The 25,764-nt window shown below is 49.7% G+C and overlaps 2 protein-coding genes and 1 non-coding gene across 5 annotated transcripts in view; 2 read left to right on the top strand and 1 right to left on the bottom strand.

Annotated features, from left to right (window-relative positions):
• Window positions 1-16,550, top strand: part of LOC128275459 (myotubularin-related protein 4) — a 28,604-nt gene extending 12,054 nt beyond the window's left edge. The window contains exons 1-12 of one of the 3 annotated variants that reach the window (XM_053013960.1): window positions 3,733-4,145; window positions 5,334-5,457; window positions 5,525-5,714; window positions 5,789-6,628; window positions 6,703-7,084; window positions 7,165-7,727; window positions 7,798-8,621; window positions 10,129-10,574; window positions 10,646-11,115; window positions 11,203-11,389; window positions 11,741-11,854; window positions 14,098-16,550. In XM_053013960.1, coding sequence (XP_052869920.1) covers window positions 4,083-4,145; window positions 5,334-5,457; window positions 5,525-5,714; window positions 5,789-6,628; window positions 6,703-7,084; window positions 7,165-7,727; window positions 7,798-8,621; window positions 10,129-10,574; window positions 10,646-11,115; window positions 11,203-11,389; window positions 11,741-11,854; window positions 14,098-14,754 — 4,860 coding nt within the window. In that variant the 5' untranslated portion in view covers window positions 3,733-4,082 and the 3' untranslated portion in view covers window positions 14,755-16,550. Of the gene's footprint in view, window positions 1-3,732; window positions 4,146-5,101; window positions 5,237-5,333; window positions 5,458-5,524; window positions 5,715-5,788; window positions 6,629-6,702; window positions 7,085-7,164; window positions 7,728-7,797; window positions 8,622-10,128; window positions 10,575-10,645; window positions 11,116-11,202; window positions 11,390-11,740; window positions 11,855-14,097 lie in introns of those variants that run through there. The other 2 variants (XM_053013961.1, XM_053013962.1) reach the window with 2 other exon arrangements.
• Trnam-cau (transfer RNA methionine (anticodon CAU)) lies at window positions 13,715-13,787 on the bottom strand. The gene has a single exon. It is a non-coding gene; the product is annotated as a tRNA-Met (tRNA).
• Window positions 16,551-19,065: 2,515 nt separating the features above from the next.
• Window positions 19,066-25,682, top strand: LOC128274968 (5-oxoprolinase). Its single transcript, XM_053013323.1, has 3 exons — window positions 19,066-19,176; window positions 19,240-19,709; window positions 19,773-25,682. Exons 2-3 carry the CDS (start codon window positions 19,341-19,343, stop codon window positions 23,376-23,378), a joined length of 3,975 nt encoding a protein of 1,324 aa, XP_052869283.1. The 5' UTR covers window positions 19,066-19,176; window positions 19,240-19,340; the 3' UTR covers window positions 23,379-25,682.
• The last annotated feature ends 82 nt before the right edge of the window (window positions 25,683-25,764 follow it).

Genomic DNA, 25,764 nt, shown 5'->3' with positions numbered 1-25,764 from the left:
AAAGCAAACGTCGTTCTCCGCTCGTTCCTTGCTGTGTGGCTCTCTTCGTATGCCATGGGTGCCGTTCGCGAACTTTTCGGTAGTTTTTGACGATTTTTCAATATTTGGTAGCATTATTCCACATGGCGGCAATATACCAATTATTGTAGAAACACGTTTTATGTGTTTTTCATGCTGGCACGTAACAGCACAGGTTGCTCGTTTTCCGATGATCAGACGGATAGTGTTAGTAAAATTATAGTGTTTGAAATTTATTGGCAATGACATAGATGCTTTACCCTTAACTTAGAACTATTCTATAACCGATGCTCCGAAAAAATCATTTCCTTTTCTTCATCATTTCTTTTCCTAGCTCTCTTAAAAGAAAATGGAAAATGTTAAAGAATTCGTTGAAAAATGTTTTAAAAAAGAACTAATCGGTTGGTTTGGTTTTGCCTTTCTGATGGGCTTCTTGAGTCGGATTCGTTCTTTTATATGGGCGGAAAGTTTCCCTTTGTTCATGAAACCTTCAACTTCTTGATTACTTCAACTTTTTATTTATTTGGAATTTATTAGAAAAGTCACATACGAGGTGTCTTCGAAACGCTCTGATAATTTCGTATTTACGCGGGCTATATATGTTCGATTTTCGATTTTTTTTGTGGCGTTATATTGCTACTCATGTCACTCCCTTATGGTGACAAAACGGGCCATTTTAAGTAATCAGTCAATTTTGTTTTACATGGACGTGGTTTGGTTCATCTTCGATTTTTATCTACAGGGTGTTCCATTAAGACTTAGTGAAATGTCAAATAACTCCGCCATTTTTTTTTACATGGATCAATTTACGGTAAAACAGCGGACTGAAATTGTAGCGCAATACAGTGAAAGAATGTGAAGGTTTTGCTTACAGTTTTCTTCTATTGCGGGGGCGTGGTGCATCATGAGTTGTTGCCAAAGGATAGAATGGTCAATAAGGAATATTAGTTGCAAGTTATGTGCAATTTCCGCGAAGCAACCCACCAAAAACGCCTATATACAAAATTGTCAGAACTTTTTGAACACACCTCGTACTGTTCTTATTTTTGACCCCCGCACACTGGTTGGTTTCATTTTGAACGCACCTTTTTGGCGAATCGCGTTAGTGGCCTTCGAGTATTTCTCAAAACAGCAACGATTAAAAGCAAAAAGTACACATCCTTTTCCGGTTTTTCAGATAGTTTATCAGCACCCGCACCGGGCAAACAAAGTATTCGGCCCCCACCGATGTTTCTCGAAAAGGGAGGTTGGGCGAGAATTCCTTTTCCAACTCTCTTGGCTCTTTCCCCAATGTGCGTATGTGGCCCAGAACACGTACGCACCAAATATTTACCGAATTTAAGGCATGGCAGGGAGCATATGTCGAGAGGCGAGTGAGACAGCGAAAGTCGGAAGCACGATTATGTCACTTTCGGGCCAGCCACACTGTTTGTGCTGTGTTCGTTGTTTAGGCATTGCGTGTTGTTGGGGACTTTCCTCGAGAAGATTCCATTTGGACAACGGAATTGACCTCCTCTTCTGCTTTTGGACTCAATTGGTTTGGCGATGCTTGTTGCAGGCGCTTTTATATCTCTACTACAGGGGTTTCCTACCACAGTGTTTGTTTGAAAAGGACCATTGGGAATTGTGGCCGAAATTGGTACGAAGGTATTCGAACATTTTTTGACAAAACTTCGAATTTTATGGATACAATTCTAAAATGATACCCCTGGCAAGGTTGTACTTCCGTGTTTTAGGGCTAGCACCGTACAAACATTAAAAACACTACAAAGAAAAGGGGGGGGCAGATCACAAAAGTGTTCTTCGCCTGTCAGGAAATGCATCATGTGCTAAGACATGTGCCGTATTTCACGGAAGCCATCCCCCGAGTGTCGGAGTTTTATCGCCTCGTTACAATGTTTTGACGTGCTCTTCATGTTCGGTAAAGCCAAGCCTAAGGAAAGAATGCACTAGCACAATCAGCAGCGCACGAAACCGCGATAAGAGATCAAGATGCTAATAAACTCCTACACGACAACAAACGTCAGAGCGCGCCGCCGGCCAGCTGAAGCCTGCTTCTATGGCGCAAGGTTGTTAGTTGTGCACTCCTTTCGATGATCCTCAAATGCCCATCATCACCATCATCATCGCCTGAGGTATGAGTTAATTTGTTAGTAAATAGTGTGCGATAAAAGGCCGACCAAACACACCCCCGGTTCCGGTGGAAGTGTAGCGCTGAATGGCCGCCCTACGGCAGTCGGTTCGGTCTCCGATGGCGTCGCAGATTGCACACCGGTTTCAGCTGGACCCGTCTGATCTGTGTGATTGAAGCAGGCTCCTCGGAAAACTACAGCATGTAGTTAACCGGAATCATACAATTGTTGTTTGCGCATGGCCGCCTCTAAACACTAATAAATCTTCACCCGCTGCAATAAACGAAGAAACTGTTTAATTGGATTGATGAGAGTGGCCCGTGTTTTCTGGCGAACTTCTAGCGTGAATCATGCAACACAACACAGGAGAGGCAAATCGGCACACGTGCTCGCTGGAAACATGAATTGTAATTTCATCAACAAAAGCCTTCACGTGAGCCCGCGATCAAGTGATCCTGGTTCCGATTAGAAGCCTGGGTCTTGGGGCGCTTCGGGGCGTCTAGAGTTCAGACAATACTGATACTGGGAGAATCACCTTTGTTGACGCTGATCGGCGCTAGATGGCCAAGCAGTACTCGGAGAACTGATCGTCACGTTTTCGAAACCAGACCATATGTACGTTGCTCATCTCTCGGTAGTGATAGAGTTCGCGGAATCGTTTCCTCTTAAACAAGGATGTGTCGAAGACTCGGCCTGCCTACCACAAAGAAGGATAAAACAACTTCTGATACTTGCAATGGCTCCTCCTGAAATGCTCCTTCTGCTGGTCGGCTGGTTGCGTCCGACTATCAGCTAATTGTGAGGCACTTTATATTGCAACGCGCCCCGGAGGTAGGCATCTTCTCTCACTTCTTAACTGACCTCCTGGGTTCGAGGTAAGCTGCACGTAAGCGTACACGTATGAGCCGCGACTGATGATAAGGAGATGTGGCCGCCGAAGACCCATCCTTCCATGGAACAGAACTTCCAGAGCATATCTGGAAGTTCTGTCTACCTACCCTGTACCATTAGCAGGCATAAAAATGCTTGCAACGGGCTGTCCAAACCCATTTGACCACGGTTGCACTCTAAGCTATCGTCGCTACGCTCCATACCAATTTCCTGGCGATACGTATCCAACCCTAATTCTTGTCCCAGAACGGACGACGTGACAATCGTCACGTCTACCACGTCCTACACGTGCTGCGCTTGTTTCTTTTGTCATCTTTTGGGCACTTTCCGATGCTTCTTTCGTCACACACGCTGCACTCTGCTGGTGGTTGGTGGCCGAAGCAGGGGCCGCCGTAAACAGAGGAGGAAGTGGAAAACCGGACTCCTAATCAGCGTGGCGCTGACCAACATATTCAGCCAATCAGCATCTGCATCTGTGTACGACGGCGCGGCGCTCCACTCTACACAATCAGTGCGCTGCGCTCTTTCCTTCCCACAGGCCGACGATAGTGCCATCTCGGGGCCGTGTCTGCTCGGCTTACCCGTGATCCGAGCGAGGATCCGACGAACCGTATATTTTACCCCCGGCACGATCGCACGCAGAACACAAACGTTACTCAGCTCTCGACGTAAACGCACGTGAATCCGTCAGTCAGTCAGTCACTCTAGCGTCAGTGCATTTAAAAGTTGTGCTTTTTGCCCCTTTCAATCGGCAACCCTACTAGAAGAATCGAATCGCGATTCGGGAAAGAAAATTCTGGACGTACGAATCGCCCCGGAGTTGCGGCCGGAAAAAAAATCAACGAACCACCCAAAAACCAGCGAACCGAGGACGGTGGTGATAAGACGGGTGCTTCTATCAGCAGACGACGGGTGACGACGTATTTCGGAAGACGTTTTTAGCGACCAGTCAGCGAACTTGCAAAAAACTGCGGTCGTGGCCCTCCAGAAAAAGCTACAAGAAAAAGAGCGGACCCCAGATAATCTGGCTAATCAACCAGGATGGGTCTAAAGTTTCTACTCTTTACCAACCAGCAGCAACACCGGAGCTCCCATGGTCGAAAAGTAAATATCCCGGTTCCGAAGTTTAGTACACGTTTTTGGTTCTCGATTTAGGAGTTAGGTTAGCCATCCGTTCTTTAGCTCTTTCTAACAGTTTTTCGAACATTCTTTCATTGATTACTGATTACTGATTTTTGACGAATCGACCATACTTCTCTAAAGCAACTCAATTAATGAAGAGCCGATGGTCTGGTTGGTGCGGCGTTCCGAAGGACCACAGGATCAAATCCCGTCGCCCCATTCGAGTCAACTTTTTGTGAAGTCGGACCCCCGACAGGCGACGGTGTTGTTTAAAATTGCGTAAAGAATTGTGGCCTGGGGGTCCGTCTTTCAAGTGAGCCAATTCAATCCTCTAAAAATAATCTTCCCAACTGCTGGTGGCAATGGTAAGGTCACCGGGGTCAATGAAGTTCATCTCGTAAACCACCGACGAGCTGCTGGAGCTTAAAATAGTGCGCGGCCAGAGATGCGTGGACTGCCACCAGACATCACACTGCAAAAGGCAGAAAGGCTATCAACTAGGCCAGCTGCTGCTGCACCGATTGATGTGTCCCCGGGGGAAGCTGTGCAGGGCGAGAAAAGATGTAACAGCCTTGCAACAAAGCACAACGCCAGATCGGAGGACCGACGGCGGCCAGAAAGTTTCCACTGACCACTGGCAGCTTCCACTGGGCGCGCTCCACATCTGGCGCTAGGGCTGAGGCTATTTACTAAACAGCTGACGCGCTACGCGATAAGCCAACGGTCCGTCAATCACTGGACATCAGTAATCAGTTGGTCGAGTCAAGAAATCGCACGCACCTCGCGTTGTTTGTCGAGATATCGCCCGGACACCGCCGGGGCCAGATGCACTCGCCGGTACTTGGTGGTGCTTTCGTTATCTTATCACTGTGGATGTTGCAGATGCACTTGCCTGGCATCAGTTCATGATTCGCGACCCCTTCCGCAGTCAGATTCGCGGTCCCTTCCGCGTTTCTTCTTCGTCCGCCGATCTTTGCATTGCTCAAGGATCACACAGAATGGGCTGTTGGGTTGCATATTGATAAAGCCTCAACCATTCCTAGTCGGCGGGAACCTATAAATCATCGTACGGGGTATTCTAACTGGGCCACGGGATCAACGATCGTTAGCTCGAATAATCCTTGGCTCTCACCTAACGCGGCCTTTCGTTTCTTTTTCCCTATTCCACAGATCATGGAGGGATCGGGCGACGGTTCTCCGCAATCGTCAATGTGCATGGTGAAGGCGGCCGAGCTATTCCCCAAGCCGGTTCTCGAGAAGGAAGAAGAAAGCTTAACCGCACGCTTCACGTACCGTAAGTTGGCATCCCACTATAAAAGAGTCAAAGTGACTGACAAACTGTGTTCTTACTGAAATTGCAGTGGACGGTGAATCGGTACGATACCTCGGCCAGACTGATGACGGTATCCTAGCCCTGTCCAACTACAGACTGTTCCTGCAGAAGAGCAGCACCGGCGCGGAGGTGTCCGTCCCGCTCGGGCTGATCGAATCGACGCAGGTGCGCGATCTGTTCCATCTGATCGTCAACTGCAAGGATGCCAGCACCGTGAAGTAAGTGACTGCGCTCTCGTTTGTACGCAGCGGACACTCCGAGTCTGACGTTTCTTCCTCTCTCCTTGTCACAGATGTTCATTCTCCACATCAGAACAGTGCAGCGAGTGGCATCGACGAATATCGCTGTCGATCGGTGTACCGGAAACGCTCGAAGCCCTGTTTGCGTTTCCGTTTCACGCGTGGGCCTCGGAGTCGCCGACGCTTAACCAGGACAACGAGTGGGCCGGTCGGTTGCAGCGTGACGGCTCGCTGGATGACGACTTCCGGCGGGAAGCGGAAAGGTTGCAGTTCGATCTGCAGGGTGCGTGGCGCATCAGCCAGGCGAACGCGGACTTTAAGCTGTGTCCGTCCTACCCGCGGCTGCTGCTGGTGCCGGCCTGCATTTCCGACGACACGCTCCAAAATGTGGCCAGCTTTCGGAGCTCGCGTCGCATTCCGGCCGTGGTTTGGCGCCACCAGCGCACCGGGGCAGTGATCGCGCGCTGCAGTCAACCGGAGGTCGGGTGGCTCGGGTGGCGCAACTCGAAGGACGAGCAGCTGCTGAAGGCACTCTCGGACGCGTGCTCCTTCGACCGGGGCACGCAGGATCGGGCCAGCGATGGGACGCGCCGGACGACAGCGACGACACGCACCCGGCACAGCTCGGAGGCGTCGAGCGAAAACAGTCCGCCGGCGAGCCCCGAGGGTAGCCACGAGGAGGTCGAGATGGACGAGCCGAAAAAGATCCTCATCGTGGACGCACGCTCGTACACGTCGGCCGTCACGAACCGGGCGCGCGGCGGTGGCTGCGAGTGCGCCGAGTACTATCCGAGCGCCGAGATACAGTTCATGAGCCTCGGCAACATCCACGTGATACGGAAAAGTTTTCACGCGCTCCGACAGCTGTGCGCCTCGCAGGCGGACATTCCAAAGTAGGTGGCAGAACGGCCGGCACCGAGACACACGAAACTAATCGATGACTGCCTGTTTTCTTTCTCACTCACAGCTGGCTCGGGTTGCTGGAACGCACACTGTGGTTGCAGCATCTATCGGGACTGTTGGCCGCGTCGATGGTCGTCTGCCATGCGATCGAGCGCAGTGGTCGGCCGGTGCTGGTGCACTGTTCCGATGGCTGGGACCGCACGCCGCAGATCGTTGCCACGGCCCAGCTTTGCCTCGATCCGTACTACCGCACGATCGAGGGGTTCCGGGTGCTGGTCGAGCGGGAGTGGCTCAACTTTGGCCACAAGTTTGCCGACCGCTGTGGCCACGGGCCGGGATCGGATGAGACGAACGAACGGTGCCCCGTGTTTCTGCAGTGGCTCGACTGCGTCCATCAGATCCACCGTCAGTTTCCGTGCAGTTTTGAGTTCGACATGGGCTACCTGGTACGTTTCGGTGACCCCGCATTGACGGGTACGCTTCCGATTCCGCTCCCACCCTAACCGCTTGGCGTTTTCGTTCGCAGATTAAACTAGCGCAACATTCGCACTCGTGCCTGTTCGGGACGTTCCTCTGCAACACGGTGAAAGAGCGGCAGGAAAACAGCGTCCCCGATCGGACGTTCTCCGTGTGGCCGTTCCTGTCGGGGCCGATCTACAAGAATCACCTGTACATGCCGAACCGCGAGCGTGTCCTGTGGCCGGCGCACAACGTACGCGACCTGCGTCTCTGGACCGAGGTGTACCTTGGCAGCTGGGGCGGTGGTCAGCAGCAGGCCAACCCCTCGGAGGACTATCCGGGAGCGGTTGGGTCCGGCTCTACCATGACGACGGTTCCGGTCGGCGCCTCGAACGGGGCCGACAATGCACCGCTCACGGGTGCTGACGTGAACGGCGCAATAGTAAACGGTACCGCCGCGAACGGTGGTCCCTCTGTCCCGCAAGCTGCAGGCCAGGACGGGCTGAACGGTTCCATGACAAAAACCCGTTCGTACAGTGATATCAAGGAGGCTACCAATAGTGTGGCTGGTGGCGTTGGTGGCTTGGCACGGCGATCCAGTGACCCAAGCATGAGCGTCGATCCCTCAAGGTAAGAAGCCAGGGGGTGCCGCGAAAGAGGTACAGTATTCTAACCGTCTCTCTATCATCCTCTCCGACAGCATTCTCAGTGGAAGCTCAGGGTGCACGCTCAAGCAGCTGGCTCAGCAGGAGGACAGCTTGACCGATTCAAACTTCTCTTCCGATCGCGAATCCTCGCCTCAGCCTCTATTGCTCGACGACCACCATGGTGGTGGCATGCTGCTACATCCCGGATTGACCTCCAGTCTCGCCTCCGCCAGTTCCTTTAGCATTCAGCACGCTACTCAAAAGTTACAAAGTCTTACCAGAGAACTAAACCAATCGGACGAGGAGCTCGAAAGCAGCATCATTGGGAAGCGCCCCACGATGGCGACCGATGGCGATTTACCTGCCCCACCTTCCACCACTTCTAGTCTCTTTGCGAACGGTGGTGGGCTCGACGGGATCGTATCGATGGCCGCATCCGCTGCGGCCGCTACCATTATCCCCACGGCCACGACCGTCACGGCGACCGAAAGTAGTTACCGCTTCCAGCCGATTGTTCCCGAACTGCCAACTGTGCCGACGATCGTGCGCAGAGGCAGTAGCCCACACGACCGTTGCTCCCCAGTTCCGCTCCCAAGTTTGGCACCAGCACCACTGCAACAAAAGCGGCTGTCGGTGGATGATATTGATGAAAATACCTCGCGCATCATCAAGATTGAAAATTACCGTACGACCATCGGTTACGACATACCGGACGGTGGTGGTGGTGGTGGCGGCATCGGCGTTGGTGGCATTGGAGGACTAGGAATCCGTACTACGGTGGGACGCCCGGTGACCAACGAGAGTGATTTGATGATGGAGAGTGTCGACCTCAGTTCCTCCGGTGGAAGCAGTTTTGTGGGCGGACCATTGGCAGCCGGTAAATACGAACGATTATTCAAGCTGATCAAGCACTTCCTTCGGCGGCACATCTGAAACGCGCACCCTCTTTCGCTCCCGCTCGCCTGAGTGCAGCGACTTTCGGAAGGAACTGGACGTTGGTCGCACAGGAGTGTTCGATAGAATGCAAATCGTTGGAATTGCGCTTGCAAGCTATGGCCGCAAAGGGGAAATGGTTCCATGCTCTTTGGAGAACTGTGACGCGGTTGAAAGATCGATCGCCCGCCTCTCCCATGCATTGCAGGTGCAATGATTGCATGGCACGTCCCGTTGACTTTCTTCGTCCTTGTATTTCGCTCACGTTCGGAAACCGATCAAGGGTAGCAGACGATTTTGGGGAGGCTACACATATGTCCCAACAGATAATCATAGTGTTGGACGTAACATTGTGATTGTGACGATGTCTTTTCAATGAAAAAGATGCCTCGACTCAATGGAACAAATGTTTAACATAGTAGTAATTTAGCAATAAATGCCACGCAATGATCTATTGAACGAGATCTACGACGAATGATCCATAACCGGATGGTTTACATGTAGTTCGACGGCCACGTAACTGACCACAGACTCGCGCAGAAGACCGTACTTCTCGCACATCGACCACGTAGCTTCAGGGCCTGCATTAGAGCAGCTGCTCGCCAAACGCTTATCAATAAATGATTACACAAGCTTTGTACAAATAAATCAACATATGAAATTAAGCGCGCCATCACACACACACACACTCATATTGCACTTATGTGTTCAGCATCAACATGCGCAAACAACACAACCGGCGTACGTCACATTCGGTGCTCTGCCGTGTACCGGTACCTTAATCAGTTTTCCACTGGAAGCGTCTCATTGGTTTTTGCGGGTTCCCATTCACAGCGGGAAAGCAGGAATAAGCTACCATTCGGATGTTTTGATCACTAATTGTTTGAATTGGCTGCTTTCCATCTGCGCTCGCAGCCCGATAGACTTAATTCGTCAATGATTAGACGCAATTTCTATGCCCGTTTTGTTTTCTTTATTCGGTTGTTTTGTTCTCATTTTAATGAGTTTACACGATGCTACGTCGGAGCGTTGTGATGAGTTAGAAACCGATGGCAGTGAACTGTTATCAGTTAGATTAAACTGTTGGAGAAGCTTCCGTCGTGTGGCTCTATGTTAACATCTCCCTAATCACGGGCCCAGAGTCACGAGTTCATTTCTTGTCTTCCACATTTTTTGTTAGTATTGTACTTTCTTCTCACACTTTTGTTTGAATGATTAAATTAATGATTTCAACAAGTGTAATTAAAGAGCGGGTTCAGCTGTGCTAAGATTTCTAGCGATTAAGATTAGCGAAAGACTAGGCAATGGACTCTCATTCCTAAGCGTTCTTAACTAACATTAAGAAAATTCACCTCATTGTAGCTGCCGAAAGTGCTATTTGCAATTGACATTTCATTTCAATTAAAACCTCTTTCTAATTGGGACATTTTTTACGACATTTCCTCCACCAGATCCATTGCTGCTTTCATGTTCACCGAATTCTTCAGAATTACCGTCTGCATCCGTGACGTTCGAGCAAAGCGCTTGGCATGGTTCCATCGAAACCAGCACCGATACGCTGGTGCCGATAGATCAGTATCAACCACTGACCACCCAAACACTGAGCGATGTAGCAGACGAAGAAGTGCGGTATGTTCACGAAAGTCGACGAAAGGAATCGCTGGACGCAGGTGAACTACGCAGCAGAGAGGGTAGTATTAGCTTAGCTAGCAGCGGAAGAACCGGTTGTAGTGTGAGGCGTGTCAGCGGGGAAAGGCTGATGGCGAATGGCGAATTTGGAACGACTGTGGCACCAAAGGACGGATCCTCTGGTGGGGGTAGTTACTATACGGCAAAAACTCAGACTGATGATAGCAATGGATGTGATTTTAATAGTGATAGTCAGCATTACGATAGGGTAAGCCATTTCTTTCACCGTTCCAAAAGACCACGTGTCTAACCGTTTGATCTGTTCTTCTTTCTCGGTAGAAATTATCAAACCAATCATCGTCGCTGTTTACCGCACGGTCGTACAACGCCAGCAGCAGCGCCGCGGTACCGAACGATCAGCCGGACTATCTGGCCGATAAGCACATTACTGAAGATCGAACTAGCGGAAGCGATAGTACAATGTTGCGAACAACGGCAGCTCACATCACTAACAGCAGTTCCACTGCTGGCGTTAGCAAGCCGAAAACGAACACGACCCCGTCGGTGCGGCCAACACCTCCCGCGATGCTAAGCTCGATGATGATGATGGACGAAAGCATCTTCATTCAGCCGCAGTTTCAACAGCTCGAAATCAATGGCGTCGGCAAACATCACCCACCCGCGAATGCCGACGACGTTTGCCGTGCGGGATCAATGTTGCAGCAACAGCAACAAAAGGAACGGCGACGAAGAAACTCATCCAACTCGAAGGCTGATCTTATGAGCCCGAACAAACCAATCAACGGAAGGTACAAGCTCAGATCCGATCGCATGTGTCATTTGAAACCGAAAGGCAGACACTAAAATTTCGTTCCATTCACCTTCTTTCAATTTAGTATATCCCCAAGTGCCACACACTCTCGATTTTCGACACCGGGCGCACGGTCACTGCCACTGACACCACCGAGTGTACCGTATGCAGCCGACCGACCGCCCGTTGCCACCTTCTCGTGCCCGGATGGGTTAGCGCACGCACTGTCCGAACAAAATCTGCGACTCCAGCAGATCGTCTACGAACATCGGGTAAGAGACAAAGGTGTTAGAGTTAATAAAAGGAATAACCAAATTCCATAACCAGGGTAATCTGTACACCATAATTTACCAGAAAATCTACTTTTATGACTACTACCTCTCATAGCTCTTTGTAATTTCTCTTCTAAACTTTTGTTTATGTTTCCTTTTTACTATTTTTCGAACAAAGGCTCCAAAATGGAACAGCTCCTTTGCACAATAGGCCTGTACAGTTTTGTTTAGGGTTCTTCTAATTGAAACATAGTTGAATTATAAGTAACAGTTTTTTTTTTAGTTTCTAGACCTTCGTGATACATTTTTGTTTCTTTCAATTGAACTTTTGTTTCCGGTCTTCTCTTGCAGCTACGGGAAGAAGCTTTACAACGCGAACTATACGCCACGCGGCTAGCGTTACTGAAGAAGACCTGTCAGCACTGTTGCAGCAGTGTTCAGCAGCATTACGGCAATGATGATCCGGTAGGTAGCTGAACAGAAGTCGAACAGAAGCATCCTCTTTTTCTTCACCTCTAAATCTCGTCGCACCACAATAACTTACTTATTTTTCCTTTTGAAAAAGAAACGCTTCACACTTTCGGGACAATAGGGGCACTGTTTGTCACGCGGGGCAAATACGCGCAATGTTTCTGAAATTCCAATCACTTTTTGGACATGCTAAGAACTGATCAACTACGGACACACATCCCACATAGACACATCCGTGCGCAAATACTTTCTCAACTCCGGGTCAAACAATCTTTTCTTAAATTAACCCCCTCAGTGTTGGCTTTCGGTTTGAAGACACGAAACTATGTGTGGACAAATTATTTGAAACACAATCCCTTTCGTTTCCGTTGTTGTTTTTTTTTATTTGTTTGCTGATTTCTATTTTGTTTTCCATTTCTTTTCTATGCTCTTCCCTTCATCAATTTTTGAACCATCTGTTCCGCTGTCTTGTGTGTGGCACTGTTGGCTTTACGAAAATATGCGCTTCTTTTCCATAACTCCCTGCTGCGTCTTCGGATTTCCCTCCATTTCTTGGTGGGCATATGCCAACCGCCAACCCCCCTGAAATGCTTGCCGTTAATTCCAACCTTTCCCCAGTTCGTGTATGTTGAACAATTGTGTTATCAATACCACCACTAGGTGCCGGTGAACCTTTCCATTACCAGCGTTGCTAGCAACTTCACGGCCACCACCATCACCACGACGGGTTGCGATGGCGATGGTGGTGAGGCCCGTAGCAATAGTACTTCCGTCAGCACTACTACCGCTTCTAGGACACTCTGTTGCTGTGTCGCTGCGAGTAACTCGCTTCTTTCACCATCCCTAAACGCCCTCTCGCTGTGGCACCAATCGGTCGAGGGCGTAATCGGCCGGAATAACTGCCGGGAACGTTGCCATGAACCACTGTCACTTGGCCGGATGGCGGTCTCGCCGGAAATGACCGAATCGATCGTTGATCGTACATCATCACTCCGTCAGTTGATAATGTTTGCCGACGGCGACGATGAAACCGACGACGAAAAAGACGAAGTGGAGCAAACGAACACAGGGACATCTCCAATGGCGTGTCCTACAGGTGTGCTCCAGTCAGAACGTTTACGAGAGAAAGTGCTTCAACATCAACGACTTTTTACGCGCACTGCACACGTTTGTCACACGATCAGACGCTTTCTGGACCGCACGAAGCAGAGAAGAAACCTGCCGTCCTATTACACTTCTCCTAGAACAACGGTTCGAACTTTCACGGCCATTGGGGATGGCAGGAAACATCCGCAGCGACAACGACAACCGTCGTGGAAGGATAATGGAACCACTCCCAGCTCGGTGACTGACAGTGATGCGGATGCTGGGGACATCAGCAGTGCGGAGGACGAGGAGGAAGCAATCGTTGCCGAGTCGCGCGGGGTGATGGGAAGATTTGGCACAAGTGTGTCTCGGATTGGAAGTGTCGATGGTTTCGTGGATGAGCTATCCTCACAACTGGTCAGTGGCGTTGCAAAGAGCTTTCTTTTACTGTTTTTACTCTCCGTGCCGTATTTGTGTGTTTCGCTGTGTGCGTGTGTGTCTGTATGTGCGTATCCGTATTATGTAACACTGATAACTACCTATATTAAACCCCCCACCATCTGAAGCTCCATCATATTACTCTTACTAACTTCAATACACCGGACAAAGCATTGATGGAGCATATGTTTCGTTTGAATTTTGTCTATCTGTCATTTTGTACGTTTCGTGTTCCTAACAATATTCTTGCTTGCTTCTGAACCATACGTAAATTCGGTACGAATAGCAAAAGTACATAAAAAAGAACAATGGGAGAAAAAAGTATTGCAATGCCCCGAGTGAGGATCGAACTCACGACCTTAAGATTATGAGACTTACGCGCTACCGACTGCGCTATCGAGGCGTTGTGCAAGAACGGGAGGTAAAACTCGACCAGTTGCTTAGAGCAACGGCCAAGAATGCTGCTAATTGGACACTTACAAGGCATGAACTCGTGGTGCGCAGGAAATGAACCGTTGAATGAACACGGCAATGAATGCAGCTGCCAGGCCGGTAGGATTTATTTACGCGTGCTGTGCTAACGAAAAATAGGGGTTTTCCACTAATGCGTTTCATTTAAACAATTGTTTTTAGTTGTAATTTAATTTGTCCTTAATTGACTTTCCAAATGACACATTCGCTAATGGTTTGCTATAATTGTCCCTCTCTTGCAGATGGTTGATTCGATGAACGAAAACGCATCGAACTGTTCGTGGGAAGCGGTCGATGACCGTAGTGCTCCATCGTCCGGGGCGAATTCATCGCAGCAGATGCAGTACAGCAGCAGCGGCGTGGGCAGTACGAGCGTCCTCTGGGTTCCGGACCACGCCGTGACGCGGTGCACCTCGTGCCAAACGGAGTTCAGTCTGTGCCGCCGGAAGCACCACTGCCGCTCGTGCGGACAGATCTTCTGCGCCGAATGTTCCGAGTTTTCCGCTCACCTCCCCGACGACCGGTTCTATCAGCCGGTGCGGCTCTGCGGTCCTTGCTATCAGCGAATTTCGATCATCACGGCGATGCCAGCGCCCGTCTCCTCGTCTTCCTCCTCCTCTGGCCAAATGCAGACTACCACCAGCGGCGCGATAACGTCGAGCAACGGTACGATGAACGGTGGAAGCATCATCGCTGGCGGATTCCAGCGATCCTTCGGGGGGCTACCGCTAGCAATGGCATCGGCCAACAGTACTAGCACCGCCGGCAACCCGCTCCATTCGTTGGTGGCCGAATGTAAACATCATGTCGCCATCAACGGAGTGGGCGCCGTTGGTGAGGGCAGCAGGGTCGGTGAGAACTGTTGTAAAACCAATGCAACGGCCACCGCGTCGAATTAGAATCGTAACAAGCAGGGCATTCGCTTCCTGCGTCCCTAAATACGCGTGCGAATATGTGATCGTGGCTGCGACATGCCAAACCGTGGGGTGACGGGGATACAAGGGATACAGGAAGAAACACGGGAACACACACAGACAAACCAACTATCGGGGACGGGATTCTTGCAGAATAGTGTCGTTAATCTTTTACTTATTTTATTACTCTCTTTTATGACAAACTCATACCGCTGTGCATAACGTGCATCATCACCAGGTGGCGCCGTTTGGGTTTTGCTACACCACAATGTACGTTCTTTGTTGTTCACTTTTTAGCTATAATAAGTTAACGGAAAGAGAAATACAGCCACCGGGTTGTTGCTATTTTTGCTGTGTTGTAACACTCGCTCGAGCGTAACTTTATTGTACGTTTGATATCGGAGCCTATTTTACGGATTGGGGTGGAGTGCAGGGCAGACTATGATCATACAAAGAGAAGTGCACATGTGTAAATTGCATCGAAGTTCACCTAGGGTTACCGCGATACCTTGACAACAGTACTACCTAATACTACTACCTGCATGCTGTTTGTGATTCAGTTAGGGTGAAGGAAGCAGTTGCCGGCGGCGTATGTTGTTACTTTTGACCGTTTTGATTAGAACATCATCAATCACCAAAACAAGAGCGAAAGCCACGCTGCTGCTACAGGGTCTGCGGTCCGCGTTTGCAACACCGGCAGGGGATTTATCGAGTTTTAAAGCGAATGTATCTGGAGCGAGATAGATATGAACTGTTGTTGTGTAAATCACTCCGCCGGGGAACGTGTTGAAATCTTCTACTTCTGAGATGTTATATCACTAAGCTACGGTGTGTTTCAAAGAAAATGGGCCATTGTTGGCCCTTCGTTCAGGGGCTCACAGAGGTGACTGAATAAAAACTGATCTATTTTAAAGGGAAATACAGAGGGAATCAATGTCCATGTTAGCTAAGACATTGAGCAGTCTCGCATCATAGACATAGTCACTGGGTCAGAGTCAAAGAGATCGATTTTTGTATTCCCAAAAGCTACACATTCGTCACTAGCAGCGCCCCAAACACAGTCCCGCGCCGAGCAGCAACAGGAGACATTAAAACGGCATCATATTTAGCACCAGCGAAAAAAAATGCGCTTGAGAGTGGCGCGCCGCAAAACGAAACCAACAAACAAACAAAAACCTATACCGAAAGCAATGCATACAATAGAGAGATACTGATATTATTCAGCATAGCTAACGAACGCAAAAAGGGTAATTAATATAATGATTCAAAAACAGAAAATAACAGATTAGATTGTGGACATGAAAATATATATGCTTGTATATTAGTAACTTAAATGGAACAGGGCAAAAAATACACGCTAACTTATAACCGGTTTTGCAACCGCCTAGTAGTGCGCGCGCGATACGACTACAGCGACGAACTTAGAGCAGGTTAGCGGCAGCAGGAACTAGTAACGTGTAATACTACGCGATCAAAGTTAGAAAATAGCCATCACCTTTTAGGCTGGAACAGTAAATCCGTGTTTTATTTTTCACGTCATGCCCACAGCGTCATGGCCAATTCCGGCAATTCTACACTGTGTTGCACCTTAGCGCCTCTCAGATTTAAGTACTTTTACACAATTGAATTATAAACAATGGGAACCATTCAGATTAGTGTCACCGCCGAAGGTGTGGAGAACGACAACACTGCAGCGGTGTTAAAAGTTTCAACACACCGCCCCCCCCCAGCATCACTATCGGTAGTGTAATAGTTGTAACGCAACCACAAAATAGTGAAATACAAACGAAACACGAAGCGTATGGCGTCCCTGGTGTGTGAAAGAATCTTTTGCATTACAGATGGACCTACGACGTTCAGGAAACATACGCTCATCGTTCTGACTGCATCCGACAGCCTCCTGCCTGGCCACGTCTCCTAAAGGTCAGTACATGCTTTCCTTTTAGCCTCTGAGCGCCAAACACCGGGTGAAAAGAATACATTTTGATAGCTACACTGCTGGCCAATAAAATGGCTGGCACAACCTATTGGATTCACAGGTGTTGCAGTGACAGCGCAAGATAATAGAACTAAAATAAGATAAAGATAATCTGAAAGAGGTGAAAAATTCTAGGAGTTCGTTAATTACAACAGAAAGCAGTGAAAAGTATCTGCCCAATAAAATAGGTAGGTATGGCAAATACTAGGTTAATAAGGCAAACTTTAACGAATTTTAACGAACACGGTTTATACTTTTGCTAATATCAAAGGTCAACAGTTTATTTCAAATTAGTCCAAACTTCAAACAAATCGACCAATTCCTGGCAAGTTTTTACTGGAATGGAATACCATTCCTGCTGCACTTTTTGCCACCATTCATCTTTGTTTGAAAAATATTGTCCAGCTATCTTTTGCTTAAGCTTCGACGTATGCTTGGGGTCCTTTCCTTGTTGAAGTATGTACCCTGTCAGTGGCATGTTTTCTTCTGCGTAACGCAGCCTAATGTCTTCCGTGATTGATTTATACTCGAAAGCAATCATGGTGCTCTTTATTCTGAAATGGGGACCTATACTAGATCATGAAAAATATCCCCAAATCATGATACTTCCACCTCCATGTTTTACAGATTTTTTCGTAAACCTGGGATGGAATTATTTGCTAACAGGTCGTAAACATTACACTGAGAGTCCGAACGAAACAAATTTATTTTGGTTTCGTCGTTCCTTAAAATATTATGCAAATTTTTCGTAACCCTCGGGACCTTCCCAAGAACGATATTGAGCAGCAAACTGTTTCCCGATCAGCAATTTTTTTTTAATCAGTAGTGGCACTTTTCGAGCAATTCCTTCTGGTGGATTAGCTTCTTGCAACCGCCAATGGACAGTTTTTGGGCTAATAATGTTATTTGTTATCGTTCAATCGTTCAGGACGAACCAAACGGATCCGCTTTGTCCAAAAGTGATATGCGACGATCTGTCGTTGGCTTAGTTTTCCTTGGTTTACATTGCGTTTCCTTTGTTTTGTTCCACAACAAAGGTTTTCTCAAAAAAATTTACTGATCTTCCTAGTACTTTGACGGTACGTCGCGCCTTCGTTGCGCAGATTCTTCAAAACCTTTCTTTCCTCAGGGATTGCAATGAGTGCTTCTGCCCATTCTGGATGTTCTACCACGAAACAACGATTCTTTTTAGATTCACAATTGTAAATTGATTGCAGCAAGATCAAATAAACCAATAGCCAAAAAATTATGTAAACTAGTGCATCTAAATATCAGTATGATGACCGGTGGTTGAGTATTGGTTTTTTAGTAGAGTTCAAATTGTACCTTATTACACAATTACCTATTTTATTGGCCAGCAGTGTAATTCGTTGAAAGCAGAGGTATCCTTTTTAACACTAGATATACCACCGTTTTCAATATACCTATTTATACCAGACCAGTCAAAATGACTGGTCATGTGAAAAATTGCTTTTTATGACTTCAAGTGTTAAAAAAAAGTCTATAAAAAAATTAAAACAAGTTTAGTAATGTTAACTGTAAACGATAAATGGATTTGTATACATTTTTATATAACAGAAAACATTTAATTTTTATCACTTTGTTGGACACAATTTCTACATAAGAACGTTATCTACTACGTTGCCGAACTACATAAGAATGCCTTCTATTTTGCTTGCGTAATTTTCCACTTTTTCCCCAAAACTCTAGAGGCTTCTAACTCTGTACAAATTCGTATATATTCCAAAATAATTGCACACATCAATGGTCTGGAGTGCCCAATCTACTGCCCAATCATATTCTGAGCAACAATTGCCCTTTTTGGCCTAAATTTGTTCATGGAATAAGGGACCAGTCATTTTGACTGGTCATGGTATAAATCTCCAAAAAAAAAAAAAATTTTTTTTTCCAACATATATAAAAAAAAGTTTATTTGTGAAATGTATTCTATGCTTAGAGCTATTAAAAGTCATAACATCATTTGGGGAAAAAAAAATTACATGTAGTGGAAATTTGCCATTCAAACTGCCCGACCAGTCAAAATGACTGGTGTGGTATATCTAGTGTTAAGAGGAAAGTTTGCTCTTATTTCTGTCCCGACATCCGATCTCACTGTGTACTGCGGTTCATCTCGTTGGTTCATCCCGGGCAAGCAACAGCTGTTCATGTGCACCGCATGCTGCAGAGCCTGTTCATGCGGCAATGCGGATGACTTTGTTGTTATTTACATAATTCATCGGCTTAGACGCTGACGCCACTGGCCGCTGTCAATCTGTTACTCTTATCAGACACACCAGCGGAGGAAGCTAGAGTGTTTTGTGTGCTGAAAGAGCCATCGCGAGAGGAAGTGCCCCTCTGGAACAGGACCGCGAACGTGTGAATATTCCGACTCGCTGTTTGCCTAGCCGTCGTTATCTTCCGGACGGACGGTAGGTGCCATCGTATTTGCCATCATCATTGTGGCTTATCGCACGTCTCCCGTCGGTTTACAGGTGACCCAACTCCAGCTTCTCTCGCGGCAGTGTTCAAGTGTCTTGCAGTCCGGCAAGTGGGTTCGCATCGTCGCTAGCTTTCGACAATCCAAGTGGGCAGCATGGACAACAGTGGCGAAGGAAAGTACAATTTCGCAATCGACCGCGGCGGCACCTTCACCGATGTGCTGTGCATTACGCCGGACCGCTCCGTCCGCACGCTCAAGCTGCTGTCGGTGGATCCGGCCAACTACGCGGACGCACCGACCGAAGGCATCCGGCGGGTGTTGCAGCAGGAAACGGGTGGCCGTGCTCTGACGCCGAGCGGCCTCATCGACACCGGGCTGATCGGATGGGTGCGCATGGGGACGACGGTGGCGACGAACGCCCTGCTCGAGCGGGCCGGCGATCCGGTGGCGCTCGTCGTGAACCGGGGTTTCCGTGATTTGCTGCAGATCGGCAACCAGGCGCGGCCCAAAATATTCCAACTGGTAAGATCCGATGTTGGTTTGTCCATCCCTCATCTGACTCACACCATTTCTCACCCTTCACAGAACATCGAAAAACCTTCGAACCTATACCGCGAAGTGGTCGAAATCGATGCCCGAATCGTGCCGGCTCAGGACGGCCAGTGTCAGCTGGCGGCTGCGGGTGAGTGGCGCCGGTTGAGCGGTGCTTCCGATGCGGCTTACCTCGAAACCGTGCCACTCGATGAGTCCGATGTGCGGCAGAAGCTGAGCGCCCTTCGGGAGTCCGGAATCCACTCGCTGGCCGTAGTTCTCGCCCACAGCTACGCCTGTCCGGAGCACGAGCTGCGTGTCGGTGCGATTGCTCGCGAACTTGGCTTCCCGTACGTCACCCTCTCCCACCAAGCGATGCCCATGTGCCGGTTGGTGGCCCGTGGATTCACGGGCTGTGCCGAGGCGTATCTAACACCGCACGTCGAGCGCTATTTGGCCGGCTTCCGGGCCGGCTTTCGCGATCAGCTGCGCGGTGCCGAAGTGCTGTTCATGCAGAGCGACGGAGGGTTGACGCAGATGGAGCACTTCCGTGGTGCGCGGGCCATTCTGAGTGGACCGGCCGGTGGCGTCGTTGGGTACGCGGTAACCGGTGTACGCGACGCCGACGGAATGGACCTAATCGGATTCGATATGGGTGGCACGTCGACCGATGTGTCCCGGTTTGCGGGCAACTACGAGCACGTGATCGAAAGCACGACCGCCGGCGTTACGATTCAGGCCCCGCAGCTCGACATCAACACGGTGGCGGCGGGTGGCGGGTCCCGGCTGTTCTTCCGGGCCGGTCTGTTCGTCGTCGGACCCGAATCGGCAGGTGCCCATCCGGGACCGACTTGCTACCGGAAGGGGGGGCCCCTCACGGTGACCGATGCCAATCTGATCCTGGGTCGCCTGCTGCCCGAGTACTTTCCGGCCATTTTCGGACCCCGCGAGAACGAACCACTCGACTACGAAGCGACACGGGCCGCGTTTGAGGTGCTGCGCCGGGAAATTAACGACCATCTGGTTGAATCCGGTCGGTCGGCGCTATCACTGCAGGAGGTCGCTCTCGGGTTCGTGCGGGTTGCCAACGAGGCGATGTGTCGGCCGATCCGTGCTTTAACGCAAGCTCGCGGATACGACACATCACGACACGCGCTGGCGTGCTTCGGTGGGGCCGGCGGTCAGCACGCGTGTAGCATTGCGCGCGAGCTCGGAATGCACCGGGTGGTGCTCCACAAGTACGCCGGTATCCTGTCGGCGTACGGGATGGCGCTGGCGGATGTAGTGCACGAAGCGCAGGAACCGTGCGGGTTGGAGTTGTGCGAAGAAAGTCGTCCGCAGCTTAAGGAACGTCTGCAGGCCCTCTCGGCGGCCTGCGTTGAGCAGCTGGAGCTGCAAGGATTCTCACTGGCCACCGAAACGATCCAACTCGAACCGTACTTGCACCTGCGGTACGAAGGCACGGACTGTGCGCTGATGTGCCGCCCGGATCGGGTGGTCGAAACGGCGACCCACACGGTGTACGGCTTCGGGGACTTTGGCCGTACGTTCCGCGATCGCTACCGGAGTGAGTTTGGGTTCGTGCTCGAAGGACGTCGCATCCTGGTGGACGATATTCGCGTGCGTGGCTGTGGCCGTGCGACGCTCTTCGATGAGCCGCAGGTCGAGGAAGCGGCCGCCGCCTCCGGTGGGCCACTGTACGCGGAGAAAACGACCGTCGCGTACTACGAGGACGCCGGAGCCCTGGTGACACCGGTTTACGATTGCAGCAAGCTACGCTTCGGCCACACGATCGCCGGACCCGCCATCCTTATCGATCGGCTGTCGACGATCGTGATCGAACCGGGAGCGAGTGCAGCGATTACGTGCCGTGGTGATCTGACGATCGAGCTAAACCGGGGCGGCCGGTCAGCGCGGGTCGATGAGCGGCTCGATGCGGTACAGTTGAGTATCTTCAATCACCGCTTCATGAGCATCGCCGAGCAGATGGGCCGTGTCCTGCAGCGGACGGCCATTTCGACCAACATCAAGGAGCGGCTCGATTTCTCGTGCGCCCTCTTCGGACCGGACGGAGGGCTGGTCAGCAACGCACCGCACATTCCGGTCCACCTGGGGGCGATGCAGGAAACGGTCCAGTACCAGCTGCGGGTGCGGGGCGGCACCCTGAAGCCGGGCGATGTCCTCCTCTCGAACCATCCGCAGGCCGGTGGATCCCATCTGCCGGATCTGACGGTCATTACACCGGTCTTTGCTCCGGAGTCCGAGTCGGAGTCATCGCCCGTGTTCTTCGTCGCTTCCCGTGGCCATCACGCCGATATCGGGGGCATCACGCCCGGTTCGATGCCACCGCACTCGACTTCGCTGGCCCAGGAAGGGGCCGCCTTTAAATCGTTCCTCCTCGTCGAGGGGGGCCACTTTCGCGAGGACGCAATCGTGGAGCGACTCACGAGGGCATCGGCTCCGGAAGTGGGCGCACCCGGGACGCGCAACCTGCGTGACAATCTGTCCGATTTGCGGGCCCAAATTGCGGCCAACCAGAAGGGCATCACGCTCGTCGGTGAACTGATCGAAGCATACGGGCTCGGAGTGGTGCAGGCGTACATGGGCCACATGCAGGCGAACGCGGATTTGGCGGTGCGTGAAATGTTGCGCAAGGTGGCACGGGAAGCGCGCCAGAGGCAATCGGAAGGCGGCACCACGGACACCACGGACCCGGTGGTGGTGCTGGAAGCCGAGCAGCTGATGGACGATGGCACTCCGATTCGGTTGGCGGTCCGGATCGATGAGGTGCGCGGCTCGGCGGTTTGTGATTTCAGCGGCACCGGTGTGGAGGTGGCCGGGAACTGTAACGCACCGCGGGCCATTACGTTTTCGGCGCTAATCTACTGTCTGCGCTGTCTGGTCGGATACGATGTGCCACTGAACCAGGGTTGCCTGGCGCCGATCGAAGTTATCATTCCAGCCGGTTCCATTCTTGACCCCTCGGAGGGTGCGGCCGTCGTCGGGGGAAACGTTCTGACCTCGCAGCGGGTCGTCGACACGGTGCTGGCCGCGTTCGGTGCGTGTGCGGCGTCGCAAGGCTGCATGAACAACGTAACGATCGGCGACGAAGCGTGGGGTTACTACGAAACGGTGGCCGGTGGAAGTGGAGCTGGCCCTGGTTGGCACGGAACGAGCGGTGTGCACACGCACATGACCAACACGCGCATTACGGACCCGGAAATCCTCGAGCTCCGCTATCCGATCATCCTGCAGCGCTTCAGTTTGCGAGAGGACGGCAGTGGAGGCGCCGGGCAGTTCCGTGGCGGTGAAGGTGTTCACCGGGAGTTGCTGTTCCGGCGCCCGATGACCCTGTCGGTACTGACGGAGCGTCGTACCCTGCGGCCGTACGGTGCGGCCGGCGGTGGCCCCGGAATGCCGGGACTCAATCTGCTGATCCGTGCGGCCGGACCACGCACGATGAACATTGGCGCCAAAACGGCGATCGGCGTTGAGGCGGGCGATGTATTCTCGATGAAAACACCCGGCGGTGGAGGGTACGGAGTGCCGGGGGAAACGGATGAGGCGAACGAAGCGGGCAGACCGGGAATGGGCCCGGTGAAGCTGTTTACGGAGCGCGGGAGTGTGTACGAGTACCGGCTGGCCCAGGAGTCCGTCTGATGGCACGACGTTGGTTTCAACTTTAACTTCTATCTCGTGCTGATCGTCATCCTTTTGATCGTCGTGGTCGTCATGTTTAAATGAAACGTAGCCCCGGGGCCTCCCGAGTAGGTGGCCATTGCAAGTTTTTTTTATCTTCTCGTTCCAAACACGTTCGTAATCAAGGTCACACGTTTGTCCGCCACTTCCTGCGAGGCACGTCTGTGTCGAAAGCTGCGCTTCCCTCATTACGATCGTTCAATCCGGTAACTCGTGCCAAATACATAGAAACGAAACGTAGCTTTAACGTTCGGGATAGTTAGTGTACTGTTTGCGCGTAGCGCGTTAGTTTAGAGATTTTACCATTCGGATCGTTATTGATTCCACAGGATACGTAGGACCGGACCAACTAGAAGCCGTTTTGTAGAAGAATTTCTATATTTCCCCCTAGCCTTCAAAGGTTGTTTAATCGAAAAACTAAATATCAGGTTGGCTAAAAAGAAATCGACGTTTTTCACGATAGATGCCTTTAGTGATCGATATCTTGTGAAGTATCGATCGTACAGTTTCAAGTTTAGGCTCGTTTTAAAGCTGATTCTTTACACTTCAAAAAATGCTTTCATTGTTTTTTGTTTGTTCCATTCGTTTGTGAGTTACAGGGTGTTAACAATGGAGGTCAACGCAGAAAAAATTCGGTACATTTTACATTTTTTGTCCGATAAAGGCGAAAACTCAAGCTAGGCTTCTGAAATTTTGCATGATGTTTATGCTGCCGATACTCTAACAGCTAGCTGGGTGAAATTTTGGTTTCGTTTACACGTTTCAGTTATTTTTTATGTTAAAGCCTACGCAGACACGTCATCGAAAATGTCGATAAAATCACAGAAATAATCAAAGTAAATCGGCATTTTAGTATTCAAAGCATCGGCCAGGAGCTAAAGATCAATCATCGAACAGCTTAAAGCCATTTGCGCAAAGCTGGATTCACAAAGAAGCTCGATATTTGGACGCCACCCTATTTACATAAAAAAAACATGATGGCCATCTGCACAGTTTTGGCCGCACGGAATGAAATCGAACCATTTCTTAAACGGATGGGTACTGGGGATGAGAAATGGGTCACTTACGACAATATTGTGTGAAATCGGTCGTGGTCTAAGCGAGGTGAAGCAACTTAACCTGTGGCCAAACCAGAAATAACGACTAGGAAGGTTCTACTGGGTATATGGTGGGACTTGAAAGGAATAGTTTATTATGAGTCACTTCCCTGTAGCTGAACAATAAATTCAGATTTCTACTACCAACATCTGCACGGTTTGAAGATGACAATTGACCAGAAACGACCAGAATCGGCCAACAAAAGAGGTGTTGTGTTCCATCAGGAAAACTAAATGTCATGCACGTCTTTAGTGACTCACCAGAAAGTCCGGAAGTTTGTTTGGGATGTTTTAATGCATCCACCGTATAGTCCGGACCTTGCACTAGGCGATTGACACCTTTTTCGCGCATTACAAAATTTTCTGAGTGATGAAAAACTGAGATTAAAAAAGGATTATAAAAATGGATTTCTCGAGTTTTTTGTCAATAACGACTAATCCTTTTACAAAATAGACATTATAAGCCTACCTTTGAAAAGACAACAAATTTTCCAACAAAATGGTGCATATTTGACGCAAATCGGACCATTGGAAACCTGTTAAATATAGTTTTGAAGTTCACCCAAAAAACGTCGATTTCTTTTTAGCCAACCTTATATTACTGTAAACCAGTACGGAAAAAGGAAAAAAAAACATGTTTTTATAGTATTAAATTTTTGTAACACAATATTCTCTAATATATAAAGAGCTGCGTCCGATTGACCACTGTACGAGTCGTCGTGTATCGATCAAATCGTTTAGAATATTTACAGTTGCAGTAGAACTTACTTACAGGTGGTGCACCAAGCGCAAGCTGATGTTTCGGTTGAACTGAAACGGGGCCGAATTAGGCGGAAATCCGAGGTGAAAAGTGCTACTAATGCATTGATAGTCCCAACCCGTAAATATACAACATTACAGTAAGCCACAGAGATTAACGTTGTCTCGTTGGCTTGGCGGTTGCAGCCTGTAGAAGAAAAATCACTTATAACGGCAGAGGGCTGAAGAAGACAGTAAATCCATTTTCCATTGGCGTTTATTTCGCGAATGTACAATTCCCTAAACATTAATCTAACATATGGGACAATTCTTCCTTAAGAAGTCCATCACTGTCCATCCATCCATCTGTCCATCTGCCATTAACGAACGCTGGGGTCTTTGCAGGGAAGCAAAATAGATAAAATCTATATCTAGGATGGTCAAATAAACGTTTTTTTCATTTGGTTATTCGATTTGATTTTTCGATGCTTGATCTTTTATTTGAAAGGTTG

The sequence above is a fragment of the Anopheles cruzii genome, chromosome 3 (assembly GCF_943734635.1).
Source record: "Anopheles cruzii chromosome 3, idAnoCruzAS_RS32_06, whole genome shotgun sequence".
NCBI lineage: Eukaryota > Metazoa > Arthropoda > Insecta > Diptera > Culicidae > Anopheles > Anopheles cruzii.
This window is presented reverse-complemented; position numbering and strand designations above follow the sequence as displayed.